This window comes from Lissotriton vulgaris, chromosome 6, assembly GCF_964263255.1.
Source record: "Lissotriton vulgaris chromosome 6, aLisVul1.2, whole genome shotgun sequence".
In the NCBI taxonomy this organism is placed as follows: domain Eukaryota; kingdom Metazoa; phylum Chordata; class Amphibia; order Caudata; family Salamandridae; genus Lissotriton; species Lissotriton vulgaris.
In genome coordinates this window covers 69,066,943-69,083,988 of record NC_141694.1, presented here as the reverse complement: position 1 = coordinate 69,083,988, position 17,046 = coordinate 69,066,943, and the positions used below count along the sequence as shown (strand labels likewise).

Genomic DNA, 17,046 nt, shown 5'->3' with positions numbered 1-17,046 from the left:
ATTCAGCTGGTTTAGGGCAGCATCAGGCTCAGCCAAATTTTCCTGAGTCTGAAAATGTGAGTGTACCCCATGCATCAGTTACTCCGGTTAATTTAAATAAAGCACCTTCAGCTGACAAAGTGCAAGGAAAGCAGGACACTAGACCCAAGAGTCAGCTTGGAATAGCTAAACCTGCACAAAGTAGTTCTAAGGAGATTGACGAGGGGACTAGGAGACAGGATGTAAGTAAGGTCAATCAATCAGACCCAGCTCAAACACTTACTGGAATAAGGAGAAGCTCTGAGGATTCATGTGAGCGAGAGAGCAATCGTCTAGGGGACCTTTTTCGATCTTTGAGAAGTGATATGATCTCCAAATTTGAGATATCAGAAAATAATCAAAAAACAATACAGAATAGATTTGATCTGTTAGAATCTAAGTTAGAGGAGGTTACTCTTCGTACAGGGAACCTTGAAACAGAAGCAGCTGCACTGAACAAAACTGTACATGGAAATCAAAAAGATATAGACACTTTGAAGGCCCAAAATAGATAATTGGCTATGGACATTGAGCGACTGGAGACTCAAGCACGGAGGAACAACTTAAGGATCCTGAAAATACCAGAAGGGGAAGAGTTGGAGGATATAAAGGGATTTGTTTGTAAACTCCTGAGAGAAGGCGTTTTAAAAGATCGCCCAGACATAGATTTGGAGGTTGAAATCCAAAGGGTGCATAGAGATCCTTATAAGAGACGCACGGATTTACATAAATACATTTACAAAGCACCTAGGAAAATATTAGTAAATTTTCAAACATATAGTGTCAAGGAGCTCATTCTGGGGAGATCCCTTTCAAAAACAGATCTTGGCTACAAGTCCAGTCCTTATCTTATCAGGTCTGATATAGGCGCAAGAACTGCACAGAGACAATGGGAGCTGGGCACTAGAATGCCAGATCTGAGGTCATTGGGGGCACACGTGCAGATGAGATTTCCGGCTTTGCTTAGGATTATGTGGAAGAATAAGACCTATAGTTTTTCACAGCCAGAAGAGGTCGATAACCTTTTAGACCGAATGAGAAGTGATCAGGAAGAACAATAAAGGGCAGATCTGGTTATTATCTCAAAAAACTAAAAAAAAAAAAAATAATAAAGAAGGGGGGTAAATTAATGCACGAATATGCTATATGACAGTATAGGGGACACGATTTATTTTTCATTTAATTTGTCTCGCTACAATATAGTTGATTGGTCATGGGACTCACCTAGGTGCTCCGAAAGGCGAAGTCATCGTCAGGTATGTTGGGGGGGGTTCCTCAGGGGGGAGGGTGTTCACTGGGTGGGGGGAGCAAGGGGGAAAAATAAAAAAAATACAAAATCCTCATATATAGATAAATGCAGTTTGTATATAGGTACAGATGGGTATGAGTGGATAATAGACTCATGAGTAATCCATATAAGCTTAAAGTCCTGTCATGGAATATTAATGGCATAGGGGAAAAAATAAAACAGAACAGAATTTGTGAATTCTTAAAAGATTCAGATGCTCAACTTATAATGTTACAAGAAACCCATTTAGAGGCAGTTTCATGCAGTTCTCTCTTTAAGAATTTAAGGTGGGTTCAAGAAATAATTAGCTCCGGGCAATCAGGCACCACAAGGGGAGTCTCCATCATAATCCGAGCGAATAGAGGGATAAGTCTAAGAAAATATGAGACAGATCAATCGGGAAGATGGTTGGCTGCAGTAATATATATTCAAAACATCCCATACACAGTGGCAGTGTATTATGGTCCAAACGATGACAATCCGGGCCCATTATCTAAACGTGAGATAGCATTATTAGGGACAACTGGCCCTTTAATCTTGGGAGGCGACTTTAATTTGGTCTTTGACCAAAAATTAGATCGAACTTCTAAAGCTAAATATCATGCTCCTTCAAAATCACTCGCCACCCTAGACGCCTTAATGAAAGACTTTAGTCTCTTAGATGTCTGGAGAAAAAAGTATAGAACACTTCCAGGCTTTACCTTATATAGCAAGAAATATAAGAATTACTCTAGGATAGATCACTTTTTAGTCGATCAACATCTTCTCAAGGATATCAATTACCTTTCCTTTACGCCTACAGGGATGTCAGACCACGCTGTACTGGAAATGGTAATTGAATTGAATATAATTCCTCTAAAACCAAGATTGACCCTAGAGAGATCACTTTTATTAGACAATCAAATAAAAATAGAAGTTAAAGATAAAACGTTAGAATTCTTTACAATAAATTCAGGAACTTCCTCCCCCCAAGTAGTATGGGAGACTTATAAGGCCTATCTGAGAGGAGTCTTAGGCTCTTTAATGACTTATAAGAGAAAGAGTATGAAAGTAAAAAGAAGGGAAGATCTGGCAGCAATAATAAGAAAGGATCTTGAACTACAAAATGCAATGTTAACTAATTCCAGGAGAGTACATCTGATAGAGAAGGAACTTATTGAATTACAACTTCAGTTGAAAATTTCGGATGAGAGAATTCTTAAAGAAAAATGGGAGTCTAGTAGATAAAAAAAATTTGAATACGGAGAAAAGTGTGGAGCCCTCTTAGCTTGGAAATCTAGAGAAGAGAGAACGAGAAACAATATTAAAACCCTATTACAAAGGCAGACAGGAGACTTGATGGAAATAGATGCAGAGATCAGAGAAGAAGCAAGGTCCTTTATGAGAAGCCTCTATACGGAAGATAAAGATCCCAAGGGGGATGATTTAGAATCCTGGTTGCTAATGAAAAATTTGCCTCAAATGTCTGAACTGGATAAGGTATACTTGGAAAGTGAGATTATAGAAGGGGAAATACTGGGTCAATTGAAGAAAATGAAACGAGGGAAAGCTGCAGGTTCAGACGGGTTGCCAGTGGAGATTTATATGGACAATAAAGATCAACTACTACCTACACTCAGGGAACTCTTCAACCTCCTATTAATTCATGGTCATTCTGTACCCCCCTCGTGGGCAGAAGCTACTATAACGCTCATAGCAAAACCTAATAAAGACCCAAAAAGAATAGAGTCTTACAGACCAATTTCATTGTTAAATACGGATATGAAGATCTATTCCGGAATCTTAGCTACCAGATTATTGAAGGTCATAAATTCTATAATCCACCCTGATCAAAGAGGCTTTATCCCAGGGAGACAGTTAAACGAATTAACATTCCAAGTAATAGGGGCCATAGACTATGCTAACGTCAAAAACCTCCCGTTGGCCTTGGTTGCGATAGATGCGGCTAAGGCCTTCGATCAGGTTAACTGGAAGTATCTATGGGCCGCAATCTGATTGGTTTGATATATCCCGAGGTACTAGACAGGGCTGCCCTTTATCCCCTCTTTTGTTTGATGTTTACATGGAGCCTTTTGTTTGCGGAATTAGAGATGACAATATAATTCAACCATTTCAGCTTGGTAATTTGTCACTGAAAGTGGCTCTGTACGCAGATGACCTTCTCTTGTATACCTCTGATCATTCAGTGGCAATACCGAGGTTGTTTTTTTTATCGGAAGAATTTGGGAAGTTGTCAGGTTACCAAATTAATAAGGAGAAAACGGAGATTATGGGCTGGAATAATAACACACATATATTGGGCGTAAAACATAAAATGAGGTACTTGGGAATTTATTTAACTCAAGTGTTAAAAAATATAACATCACTTAGCTGGCAAATGGTGGTCAAAGATATTAACAAAACCTTAATAAGATGGGGGAACCTGCCTTTAAATATCTATGGCCGTGTTAACCTTATTAAAATGACAATTCTTCCCAAATTGACTTTTTTATTTAATTGTATCCCTTTATCATTTTCTCCAAAAGATATTAATACTTTACAGGGTAAGATCGGATCATTTATAAGGGCCTGTAAGTCAACTAGAATTGCATGGAAAAAGTTGAGAAGGGGCTTAAAAATTGGAGGTCTAGACCTCCCTGATCTATTGTCATACTGTCATGCGTTTCATTTTAAAAACTTTAGGCTACTTGCAAATAAGTTAGACGCATCATCGCAGGGCCGCTTGTTTCAAGCTTTATTAAATGATTTACCTTATCACCACGATTATTTTCTATTTAAGTTCGGAGACCAGAATTTTTTTTAAAAAATTCGTCTTAAAATATTACAGACTGCACTAAAAAATTGGGGGTTTATCAGGAAGGTATTTTATATTCCTTACTATCACACACACACCCCAATCTGGGATTCTCCTGGTACACCCCAATGCCTCCAGGATCAACTTTCACAACCTTTGAAAATAGATGGACTAAAAAAGTGGGGAGATCTTTGGGCAGATTCAGGCCTTATGAACTGGAATTCCTTAATACAACTTACAAATGGTCAGCTGACTAGGTTTAAATATTATCAACTATCTGCTTGGTGGTCAAGTCAGAATCTGCAATGGGAGAAAGATGCAGATATTTTTGATGCAATTTGTAGAGGAGGGAAATGGTTAAAAGAACTTTTGTTCTGGTACAACCTGATAACTAAGGATGAGGAGAACAAACTGCACTTGGAGGTGATACATTTATGGGGAAATTGTATATCTGATCCTCCTGAAGAAGTTAGCAAAATATGGTTAGACTCCTTTTTCCATTCTCAGAGGCTAATTAAACCAGCCAACTTAAGACGTAACCATCTATTTACAGCTTATAGAGTTTATTGGACCCCGGCCAAATTGCACAAGATTACACAAAATAATTATTACTGTCCCCGTTGTAACCACAGTGCAGCTGACGATATTCATATTTTCCTGGACTGTCCAGCTATTCAGGACTACTGGAAAGCGATAATTGACTTCTTGGGTGATGTACTGTCAACAAATATTATATGTTCACCTAGACTTGTTTTCTTTGGTTTATTGAAAGATTATAATATTAACAGTTTGGATACTCAGTTCATCTTTTATATAGTAGTCATTGCGAGGAGACAAATTTGCATGGAGTGGAAGTCAACAGCTCCTCCCAGATTCGCAGTATGTTTAAAGTATATAATGGAAATATGTAAAATGGACATGGTTGGACGTAATGAGAATACTGAGAATGTCTGGTCTAAATTGGTGGTCTGGCTAAATAAGTAAGCGGTCCTATGATTATGCCAGAGGTTGTGTCGGTCCTATCCTCCCCAAGGCCTGGGGGTTCTCAAAATAGGCATGGAGGAGTAGGATAAGGAAAGCAGCCTACCTCTGGGACATCCCTGTCTGCTATGATACTGTCTCCAGGGCGGACTAGAAAATAACAGTATAAGAGGCAACAGTGAGACCCATCTAGAGCATACAAATTCTGGTGGCATATATGAGGACAAAAAAAAAAAAGGTTAGCATTCACTGGAAACACTGCACCAAAGGGCATCAGAAATGTGGCAAAAAGTGTGGGGGTACTGCACCAGAAACTCACTTTCCTACATGGTTGGTAGCAGAGTCAAAGAGGCTAAAGCAGAAAAACAGGCAGGGACTAGGTAGGTAAGAAAATGGAAAATAAGTCGCCCACTGCCCCTTTAGCATCTTGCATGACTCAAAGCCTTTGACAATCAACTGCCAAACTCCATTGAATTAAAAATGTTTTAACATTGGTACTTGTTGCTGACCTGTTATCAGTAAACAAATCACACATTCTCAAAATCCTGTCACAGCTCATCAGTTCTCCATGTAAATCACACAATTCAACTACTCTAGGCTTCAGGCTTTAAATTTGAGCAACATTGTGAACTAGCAGAGACCGCATTTATTTGTGTACCTTTGGTCACTGTGCTGCTGTTACGGCCTGCAGATACTAGTGCTCCATCACCTGTTGAGAATCAACATGAAAGCAGAAAGGGGACTGCAGTAACGCTTCCTAAATTTATATACTAAATTGTACACATGCAATGGAAGCTTTGGGTATAGACATAAAAAACACCCAAGTAGTAGGTATGGTTAATGAGATGCAGCACGTCGACAAGGCTTTCACCTGAGAGTCACAAAGCCAAAGGAGGGCAACAGGTTAATAAAGTGAGACCAGTCCTCAGAGGGAAGTCCAGCCTAATTTGTTCCAAGAACTACTGGAAGAAAATGAACCTTCCGGAAGGCCAGTTAACTGACACAAGAGGTCATTAATCCCATGGCAATCACTGCTGGCCTCGTGGCCCTCGTTCTCTCTAACGAGGTTCCCCCACGTTGCCTCGAGGGGATGGATAGCATCCATGCTCCCTAATGCCAAAGGCTCCCTTGCATGCTGTGCCGTCCGGATGTGCACATTAACGCACTGAGGCTCCAGCAGAAGGGTCACTAACACCTGACAATGCATGACACCTACTTCTGTGCAAGTCTAAGGGCACATCACTCCCTCCATCCTTGGAAATCGGGTTCCACCTGTGTCCTTTCTCATCCCCTTGCCTTAGCAGACTCTGTGGTGTCCTAAACAGCTCCACCAACTTCCTGCCTGGCCTAGATTCTTCTTTACATCTTCCGTTGTGTTATCGGCTAATTAGATGGCGTGTGGTCAGAATGTACAAAGGGAAGCAGCCTGTTGTTGGCTGGAGGTCCTCATCTTTTCCATTTTGGCTGAGACCAATCCCAGCTTAAAGGCCTCCAAGAGAAGTCCTCCCGTGGCAGGTCCTTGTTCCCTCTTAAGACTTTTGGGTTGAAACTCTAAATTTCAAGTCTTCCCGCTCCGTGGTTCCTAGTAAAAAACACTTGTGAAACCCTTTGAATGGTCTCTCACCATTATGAACTCATCCTCTCCCCCTCTGGTGCACATGAGGTTGGTCCATGCTCCAGCTGTGGGCACTCCCTCACTCCTCTGGTATTCTAGAAACAACAGTGTCGAAGTTGAGGCAGACTATGTAACCTGCGCTAGGGCAGCAGACTGACTGCAGACTGACCGTACTGCTAGATCTGCAATGGAGCCTGAAATTTGATGTCCACACATGAAAGTTTGTTTACAGCGAAGACATTCCCAGAACAAAGACAGAAGCTTGTACGCTAGAGAACCCTTTAACAAATCCTGAAGAAGGGCCCTTAGGAAACTTCCTTTCGAATAAAGATTAGTGACTTGTGACAGGGTACAGTGGTGGGAAACGGTACCTTGCGCTGTGTCCTTGGTAGCCAAGTTGTAATCAGAAAGATGGGCAGGCATCACATCAGATTCCTAAAAAAGTTGTCAGGACAAGTCAGGGTAGTCGTATTATTCAGAAACAATTTCAGTACGCTGGGTTCATAGTCATAGTTCTTTATGTAGAAATGATGTAACTCATTTAAGAAATTCTGATTTGTATTGCAAAAAAGGTGACAAACAGCCAACACATGTTTCGCACCTTTACATGGCCATCCAGCCTGGGGCTTCCTCAGGGCGACACAAATCACTTATGGACTTGTGTCGTCCTTGAAAAAAAAATCCTGCTGGGTCCTTGGTCGATCTATAGAGTCTCGGGCATAATGACCACCATTCGGTCTTTGTTATTAGGCTGCCTCTACATCAGATTCCTGTTGATGAATTGATTGTTTTTGAAAATCCATCTTTCAGGGGGACAAACATGTCATATATATCCTTCTGGTCCTGAAACCTGGAACTCCATTCCCATGCATCTTCATGCAGAACAAAAACCACAAGAGATTTCGCAAACTACTGAAAACCTGGCTCTTCCAGCTCTAACAAGTCACCTCCTACAGGCCTTTGAATATTCCGCTGGCGCTGCGAGACCTATGGGTGATACACGCACCTAATAAATACCAAATACAAATATTATGCCAATAATTCCTGAAGATTTACAGGGTTCTTCAGAGGCCTTTGTACTGTAGAGGATCATGTTGGTGTGTTTCTCTGCACAGTCAGGAAAGAAGGTGAAATTAACAGGAGGAAGAGACGGATCCCACAAAGGGTGTTTGTGTGCCTGGTTGCAGCCAAGCCCTTCCTTGATGCACTAGAGGGAATCACGCTTGGCAAACAGCCTGGAAAATGCTTTTCCTGGGATTCCCAGACCTAAGGTCATAGCTCCTAATTTTACTTTGTTGTATATATTCCCACAATCTGTACCTTATTTCTAATTCTTACACTAAAATATAGTAAACTGGGCCCAAAGTAAAACTGCTAAAGTTAGAGAGGTTTGTGGCATGCCTTTTCTGGAGAGATGGGGAGATGTACTCTAGAAGCTGAGCTGCATCCTACTGTAGCCGAAGACCAATGTTCTAATGACTGCTTCAATACTAATCCCATTCAGGTATTCTCTTGTTATGTTCTCCGTCAAATCCTCCATTGTCCCTGGGAGCTACTACAGCACTGTATCAAATACCAAAAGAAATGGATAGAGCTCCAAGGTGCAGCACTTCTCTGGCACTGCAGCGTCCGCTGCTGCAAGCACTTCATTCAAGCAGAGGTTCTTTTAAGGATAGGGTAGAGGGTGTTTGCCCGTGAATGCCAGATCCATGGCAGGGTTTTAAGAGCTCCATTGAAACTTTAAATTATTCCCATGAAAGTTTGGAACAATTGTTCCACATTGCTATCCCGAAAGTCCAACATAGGGTTTGCCCTTGTGGGACAATATTGTGCACATCAAAATCTTCTTTTAAGGTCCAGCTTACAAAGCAGCCTCACAACCAGGCGAGTGAGACATCTTTACAAATAGGGAAAATAGACAATGTAATTTAAGCTACGGAAAATGTAATCCACCAACATGTACAAATAGGGAACATATAACATTTTATTTAAACCTCAGAAAACTTAATCCACTAGGATTTGCAAACAGGGGACGCAGAAAATTTGATGACTCGGAAAGTGATTAAAGTTAAGTTTTAAGTATAAATGTAGGGATATTGTTAGGATTTAGGGTTATTTTTCGGATTAGGGTTTAGATCTAGGATGTACCTTTTGGATCCTACATACAGTTAGGATTTAGTGTTAGATTTAGTAGTAAATGTTTTGGAGGTGCCTATTGTTTCAATGCTCTAGAATACCATGTGCTTGTTTGTGTGTATTGCCTGCATTGTTTTGCTGTTGTTGGTGATTGTCATGTTGGACTCTCTTCAGTTCAAAGGGAGCAAAAGCGTTCAGCTTACGAAAGACTTCTTCCTCCATCATGAACCCTGTGCTCATGCCGAGACCCCCCGCCCCCGTCGAGAAGTCTGCACCCAAATCCGCCTGCCGCCCGGAGAGTACATAGTGGTCCCCTATATCACAGAAGCCAATAAAGAAGCAGACTTTGTCCTGCGTGTCTTCACAGAGAAACTCTCCAACACAGAGTGAGTGAGATGTCCTTAACTGCATTTGAGGTTCATTAATGTGAAATCTGCATCTGGGTGACTCAGTAGTGGGGATATCAGACTATTTCTCTGCATGTGCCAGATTTCTGATTCACACATCTGGACAACAATCCTCTTACAATAAATGAAGTTTTCATTGTGTCATTGCCTTAACACTAGACTTTTTCTGGGATTTTTCGTGTCTTTCTATCTTTGATTTACTTCATATAACCTGTCCGCAAACATGTGCAATATAGAAAAGAAAACCAGATGTGTTAGAGTAAAGATTGTACTAGTGACCTGCGAAGAGGAGGTGTCAATGCCACAAGAAGACGACAGAAGGTGGACCCCCTTTTGTTGTATGTAGGATGTGTAGCCTTTTATTCCACAAACATTTACATTTTGGGTATCTGCAGTTTGCACATATAGAAGGGATAGCCCTGAAGTAGGATTCACAGCACCACCTCATTGATTAATGAATACATAGTAGTATTGTAGATGTTGCCTCATGGCTGATAGGGGAATTATGCCTGAGGCTGATGTTATGTGGCTGGCATGTTAATGGAAAATGTCAGATACCTTGTGGAGAATAGCTGATATCAGGATGATGTCAGACAAGGGTTTCTGAAGGCGTATTTATGATGGAAGTGATTTTGGAGTATCTATTTTGAGATTCATGCCATTGGCTGATCTGAGGGTGTTTAGTAAACCATATCTGAGGGTGATGTCAAACCTGAGAGTAATAAGGGACTGCTTGATGACGGTGAATCTGAGGCGGATGCCTGAGATGGATAGGGTTTGACAGTTGATCGGAGGCTGATTCAAAAAATATTTGATAGATGATCTGAAGTTTCTGGTAATATTGTATGATTAATCTGAGACTGAAGTGTGATGTCAATGAGCTGAGCAAACCTCTAAGGCTGATACTTGAGAGCTGATCTGAGGGTTATAATTTACACCTCACCCAAGGTTTATTATGGTTAATCCATGGATGTTCGGAGGTTGATATTTGGTGGTATTTCGAAGGACGAGGCCTAATGCTGCTATTGGAGTATAAAGTGTCTGAAGCTGAAGCCTAGTGACTGATCTGAGGTTTATATGCGCTTTGGTTGATCTCAGGTTGATGTCTGGTGTTGATGTTTGGTGGCTAATCTCAAACCAATGGAAAGAAGATAGTTGATGACTAAAGAAGACTCAGGAAGAGATGAATTCATGCTTGGAAACTTGAGAAAGGGACATAAAGAAACAGAAAATGGCAGGTGTGAGTTGGCAAATGATATCTAACGTGAATTCATATGAGCATGATATTTATTAATGTGGTCAATAGCCTGAGATGAGAGTTATGTTTGTCAGATTTTGAAAAATTGGTGTCAAATTTAAAATGTGAGCTAAAAGCAGGAATATCCTTAATTTCTTGGGGCCATTGTTCTGACTGAATTTGTCTTTTTTATCATTAGAGAGCTGGATGATGAAGTCACTGTAAATCTTCCAGATGAGGTAAGAAACAAATTTAGTCATTAATTAGTTCGCACCAATGCATAGAAAAGTAAAAAAATGTTATTAACCCGTTTCCTGCTTCGAACGTTTAGCGCCAGTGCTGAACGTTCGAAGAAACGGGTGCCGCCACGACGGCCGTTGGACGTGCGCAGCACCAGGGAGGTAGCTCGCGCGACCTCCAACTGCCGACGGCAGCAGTGAAGGGGTTAAAATAAAGTTGACCGCAATTTTTGATATGCTGATTTTGTATATGTACAGCAGAAACCTATAAACAAAAGGATTTGGGCCAAGGAAAGCATAACATCAACTGATCTAAATGAATCCAATTGATAAGTTTCATTTTCCATTGCCCCGCCCACTTACATTTACATTTAGGAGCATAATGTGTCTAACTAATGATGTATTCATTTATGCATTTACGTCTATATGCTCCATCTCATTATTCCTTTATGCGTGTGATGTTATTCAGTTTTCTTAGCTTAGCTTGGGTGCCACCATTTTGGGTGCTTCTCTCTGCGTGCGAGTCGCACTCGCTCATCCCCCTCCCGTAGGAATAGGAAAAACCCTGAACGCAGCAGTTTTCGTTCCTTAGCTAACTGTGACCGAAACTATAACAAAGTATTTAATCAGTAATAATGTTCCCATGCGCTGGAGAGGCTGAGGCCCGGCTCCGCGGCCTTGGGCAGAGATAACCAAATGTTGCTATTGCAGGTGCAGATGCCTATTGTATGAGGCCATTGTTCACCCTCTCCGGGGTCCAGTACTTTTCCAGTATGGGCGTGTTTTACTTTGCTGTACCATGTTATAATGTATTGCTGTGATGAGATGTGTTAGTCCTCTCGGCGCACTCTTAGGGGTGAGGTTGGACAGGGCCCTCTCATATGGGAGTTTGTGGACTAATAAAATACTTTGTTTACTCTTCTCCACTGTCCGGCTGACTTCTTCTCAGGTAATTATAGGTGAATGCGGTAAATCACTCGGGTGGATTTGAGCCACGCTTATCACAATAACATAAAATGAGGATCATTTGAATGCACTTCCCTAATTCACTGGAAATCTTATGATTGCAGCCAGTGCACCTTGATTATCCCATTTTACGAGGAATATCAGACCACTTGCTCTTCTTGCCTTGCATGCCAAATGTTTTTGTTAATGTGTTTAGGCGATCACGTCTAAATGAGTTGTGTTTTGACATGTAACTATTACTTTGTCCCCTTTTTAAGGTCTCGCCTGCATAGGCAAAAATACCTTTTCCGATCACTTTGGCTTTTCAGCCAAGAACGTACACGCGTTCCATTGCCTTCAATGGCAACGCGTGCACATGTGGCGATCCACTTGCGGAAGCGCTCGCCGCCGTATGGTAGCAATTATCGCTCCCTCAAGTGAATCGCGCAGGCCCCACTCCTCCCCCCTGCTGCCACACGAGCTTGTTAGGTCTCGGCCTGATCCAGCGCATGCGCTCGTTTGGCCGAGACATTTTTTTTTTATGTAGGCGCTACAACTTGAAAGTGTTGTTCGGGGACACCAAATGGTAGCTGACTTTTCTTTGAGAGATGCCACCCATTACACACATGCGGTAGGCGCACACAAGTCTACATGAGGCCTGGCACCATCTGGTGTGACAGAGGAGGTGCATATATCCTGTGTATCCCGTCCTGCATGACGGAGGAGGTGCATATATCCTGTGTATCCCGTCCTGCGCACACAATGGGGCTGATACTTGTTGAGAATGCAGAGGAGCCGATGTCAGGTCCGCTTCCGCAGTTCCAAGATCGGCGCTCTAGATGTTGCCACATCGCCTCGCTGGAACAGTCACATCTTTTTATTTTGGTCTTCTTTTGTTTCTTTGGCATGCTGCGTGTGTGCACATGTCCTGGCGGTCTGCTTGACTATGGTTGCAGGTGGAAGTTATTTCAACTCTTTACAGAAGGACACATTCATCTTGTGTAGGCACACGAAGATTACATGTGAGTCACAGTATATTGAGCCAGCACCAAAACTCTGCACGGGTTCCCCTCCTCCAAAGACGGCAGCTTCAGCCATTAAACTACGTCCCTTCCCCTGACTTGCTTGCTCGGATGGCAAATAAACAGTATATTATATTACATCATTAACATTTCGCAACTTACAAATATTTGCACGTTTTTCAAAGATTAAACAGGGATTGCATTTTGTTCTTGTTTTAGTTGACTAGTGCATTGATTATTGTGTGCCTCGCACTGCCGCCCTCCTTGCTTCACCCATGAAAAGCCTAAGGGGGCTTTGCCTAGTCGCTGGGCCATTTGCACCTCATATACAGCCACATGTGAGTTTGGCCAATGGTGCACATTTACATCCCATCCCATTCTTTGTCTTTTGGGGTTGCATTGTCTAGGATCTGGGCTGCCGAATGCCCCCCGCAGTAGAGCTACTACTGTGGAACCAAGGCCTACAGTATTGAATTAGCTTGGAGTCTCACTGCTGCTCGAGGCAAGGAGAACAAAACTGCTGTCTGCATGCATGTACGTCATGGTAGCCCCTCAATATTTTTTGGGGCAACTTTGCCTAGGGTATTTAGGTATTTTATTTGCTTGATTTTCAATGTTTTAGTGCGGTCCGTGGGCCATTTAGTGATTGCTCCTATCATACCGTAGAGACAGATACGATGTTTCTTAATGGTCAGGGCTGCCGACTTTGGAGCTGAAGAGCTGGGTTATAAACTCTGTGTCGGCTCCTCTGGTTTGGGCAAATCACGTATTCTACCGTCTGTAAGAAGTTGGTCTGGTATATGATGCTCACTAGTTCTAGTGATCACCTTGTACCATGCTAAGCAACCCTTATGATGATTGGTTGTAAGTCAACCTTATAGACCAGCTAACCTAGAGGTAGCGTGGACAAAGCAGTCTTAGGCTAAACTCTGTAAAGGCATGTGAAGCAAGCTGTTTTACCATACACAATCCCCTTGAATACCAAATAAATGACACCACACAGATATATATTGATAATATATGTATATTTATTTACTACAAATCCCCTATACTCTTTATGAGCACAGAAGCAAATGCGTTAAAACTAAACACAGTTTAAATACACAAAAGTTGCACAATAAGGATGAGCCCTAGGGGCCACCTAAACCATATACTAAAATAGTGGTATAAGAACCACCTAGCTGAAAGGAAGTAGGCATAGGGCCTTGGAAATCGCTGGAGCTGTTCGGGACTAACAGTGAAGAAGTCGGGAAAGGCCCGCGGGACTCGGGTGCAGCGCTTAAAGTGCACGCATACACCAATGCAATGTCAATGGTGCATAAAAGTTACAAAGTTAATGTTTAAGGAACCTTCCGAGTGACCTATAAGGATGAAACTTAAGACATAGACACGAGAGGTGTATACCAGTGTAGGAACACCAGCGTTGCTGAGTTACCTCACCCACAGGAAGCGGGTACACAGGTGCGAAGTAGTGTCGGGTTTCGTCACGCAGATCGATGGTGCCTGAAGATGAAGATGCTGCAGGCGGGTCGTCGAGGAGAGTTCCGGTGGATCCAAGGGTGGATCTGAAGTGGTGAAGACCTGAAAGCAAAGGGGACAATGTTCAAAGTCACTAGCCAGTGACTACCGTGGAACCAGGATGGAACCAGGCGATGTCGGGTGCAAACAGGCGATGAGGTATAGCTTGTCTCCTCAGCCACGTGGATACGAAGAGGTCGAGGACGTCCAGGAGTTGATCAGGAGCTGTCCCACAGAGGCTCTAGCTGATGGCGGTGTCGGCAACTTGATTGGAGCAAACAGGCCTTGGCTAATGCAAGCCACGCAGGAAGTGAAGAAAGCTTATCACTCGGACCAGCAAGGTCAGAGCGGGTGCTCCATTTTACAGGAGCGAGGGCAAGTCTGGAGAAACCAGACCCGCAGTGTTGATTTTGGCTTTTGTCGCCAAGATGGCCGCTAGCCACGTGGCAATGACCGGGATGGCGCGTCAAGTGGCAAGATGCAAAAGGGCCCCACGCAGATCGTGGAGATGCTGGGGGGATGATCTTCAGTGCAAATGCTGCTCGGTCATGGGGCTTCTCAAACCCTAAAGCACAGCATCGAGGGTGCCTCGGGTGCTGCGCAGTCAGCTTCTCTGGGGTCTTTCGAGATGGCCGGTCCCACTTCTCTCGGTGCCTCCACGGGTCTCTTCTTTTCAGGGACTGTGGATCAGGCTCTGAGATGTCTGGAAGTCTGAGTCTCGTTGGGCTCTGGGCCCGGGCTCCGGCAGGAGGCGGCGGCAAAGCAGATGTTGAGTTGCTGGATGGTGCCTGTGTTCACAGGGTGGCCACTCCTAGGCCACAAGGGAGATGCTCTTCAGTCTTCTGTGCAGCAGAATGTCGAAGTCCAGTTGTCTTCTTAGTTTCAAGTTGATTCAGGATGATCTGAGGTGCTATGGCACTGCTCCCACTCTTATTCCCAATCTGAGGGGTGGATCACCTGCTAGGTCCCTCCTCTGGGTGGGACCAGGAAGGGGTCGGTTACACCCCCTTTCCTTTGTCCAGCTCCGCGCCAGGACTGGGGCTGGAAAGCCCCAGCACCAGTTTGGACTGGCTTATGCACGGGGACACCTTGTGTGCCCCAGGCATCTCTCAATCTATTCAGCCCTGTCCTACCCAATACACAAAATCCTGTCTGGGGTGGTGCTCGCACCTCCCAAGGCAGGAAACCCTTTGTCCAAGCCTCCCTTGCTGGAAGGACTCCCAGCAGCAGGAGGTCATACTTGTGTCTGTGGTGGCAGCATCCATTTTGTGATGCTGAGGCTCGAGTTAACTTTTACCGGCGTTCAGGTTATGTACATGTCGTGTCCCTCTAGAAGGGTGGAATGCTATCCCCGTCAACAGGACTGTCGAGGGGATAGTATTCAAAATCGTATGACACCTTACTCGACATGTTTTGATAAAGCCAAACCAAAGTTAGCATATAACGCAAGGATTATAATGCACTTAAGAGTATATGGTATGGCAATATCCCGGAACAGCTAAGGGAGTTGTTCCCGACAGCTGCAGACAGGCTCAGCTCATGCTAGAGCACCTTCTCACATGAAACCACGCACTCTGCCTCCAGGATTGCTGAAGCCTTCCATAGGAGTGGCTTATAGATTAACATGTGTCCAGTTAGGGTTAGATATAGGGATACTATATCTAAGTAAGAGGTGATTACACCAACTTACCCCAGCTGAGTGATCAGCCAGTTGTGTCAAATATGGAGGCCAGGCCAGGGGTGGCACAATACATGCTGCAGCCCCTGGTAGGCCTTGGATACACCTATGCCCTGGGTACCTGGAGTACACTGTTACAGGGGCCTATAAGGTGAACCAGATCCAATTGTGTATGTACCTAAGGTACATGGAGTCCATTTTAAGGAGAGAGCAATTAGCTTGGGGCCCTGAATAACAGGATCCCAGGCCAACTATATCAAAAACCAGCTAAACACCAGGCAAAAAGTTTGGGGATAACCATAGTCAGATATCCACCTTCCTACACCGTGCATACCAAAAAGGAATGCGTCCTTGTGTAATATGACTTCTGCTCATATACAGCGCTCCAATACCCTTGGGTCGAAGTCGCGATATATAAAACTACAAAAAACCTACGTTTCATTTCCTTCAGTTATTCACTAACGGCCACATGCATCAATGTACCCGTTTGCGAATTCTTAATTGCGAAAATTAAGGAATCGCAATTAAGAATTCGCAAACGGCTATGCATCAAGAAATCGCAATTTTTTGAGGATTTCTTAATTTTCCTTAATTGCCATTCACAATTTGCGAATCACAATTAAGGAATCCCTTTCCATTGATTCCTATGGGCCTACAGGCCCATAGGAATGAATGTGAAGGCATTCTCATTTTGCGATTCGCAATTAAGGAATCGCAAAATGAGAATGCAATTTCAAGGGTGCAGGGGAGGGACCAAAGGACCCCCCCCCTGCACCCCTGAAATGTACTTTAAAGTACATTTTTCACACACACATGCCCCAAGGGCATGTGTGTGTGTAAAATGAAACTTTCAAAAATGCACTTCTGTGCACTTTTGAAAGTTTTCACAAATTACCATGAAGGTGAACTTCATGGTAATTTACTACTTCCTATTTGCGATTTCGCAATTTAAAAAAAATCATGCATTGCATTTAAGAAATCGCAAAATTGCGATTTCTTAAATGCAATCGCAATGTAAGAAATCGCAAATAAATTGCGATTTCTTAAATTGCGAAAAAAGCAAAAACCTTAATGCATCCCAAAAAAGGGATTTGCATTCGCAAACGGCCGAATTTTGCAATTCGCACCGTTTGCGAATGCAAAAACCCTTGATGCATGTGCCTGTAAG

At 43.1% G+C, this 17,046-nt stretch overlaps 1 protein-coding gene across 1 annotated transcript in view; it reads left to right on the top strand.

The window, feature by feature from the left end:
• The window catches only part of LOC147706800 (calpain-1 catalytic subunit-like), a 668,045-nt gene that overhangs the window by 433,763 nt on the left and 217,236 nt on the right, over positions 1-17,046 (top strand). Inside the window, exons 11-12 of the mRNA XM_086925931.1 lie at positions 9,007-9,218; positions 10,676-10,715. Coding sequence (XP_086782057.1) covers positions 9,007-9,218; positions 10,676-10,715 — 252 coding nt within the window. The remainder of the gene's footprint in view (positions 1-9,006; positions 9,219-10,675; positions 10,716-17,046) is intronic.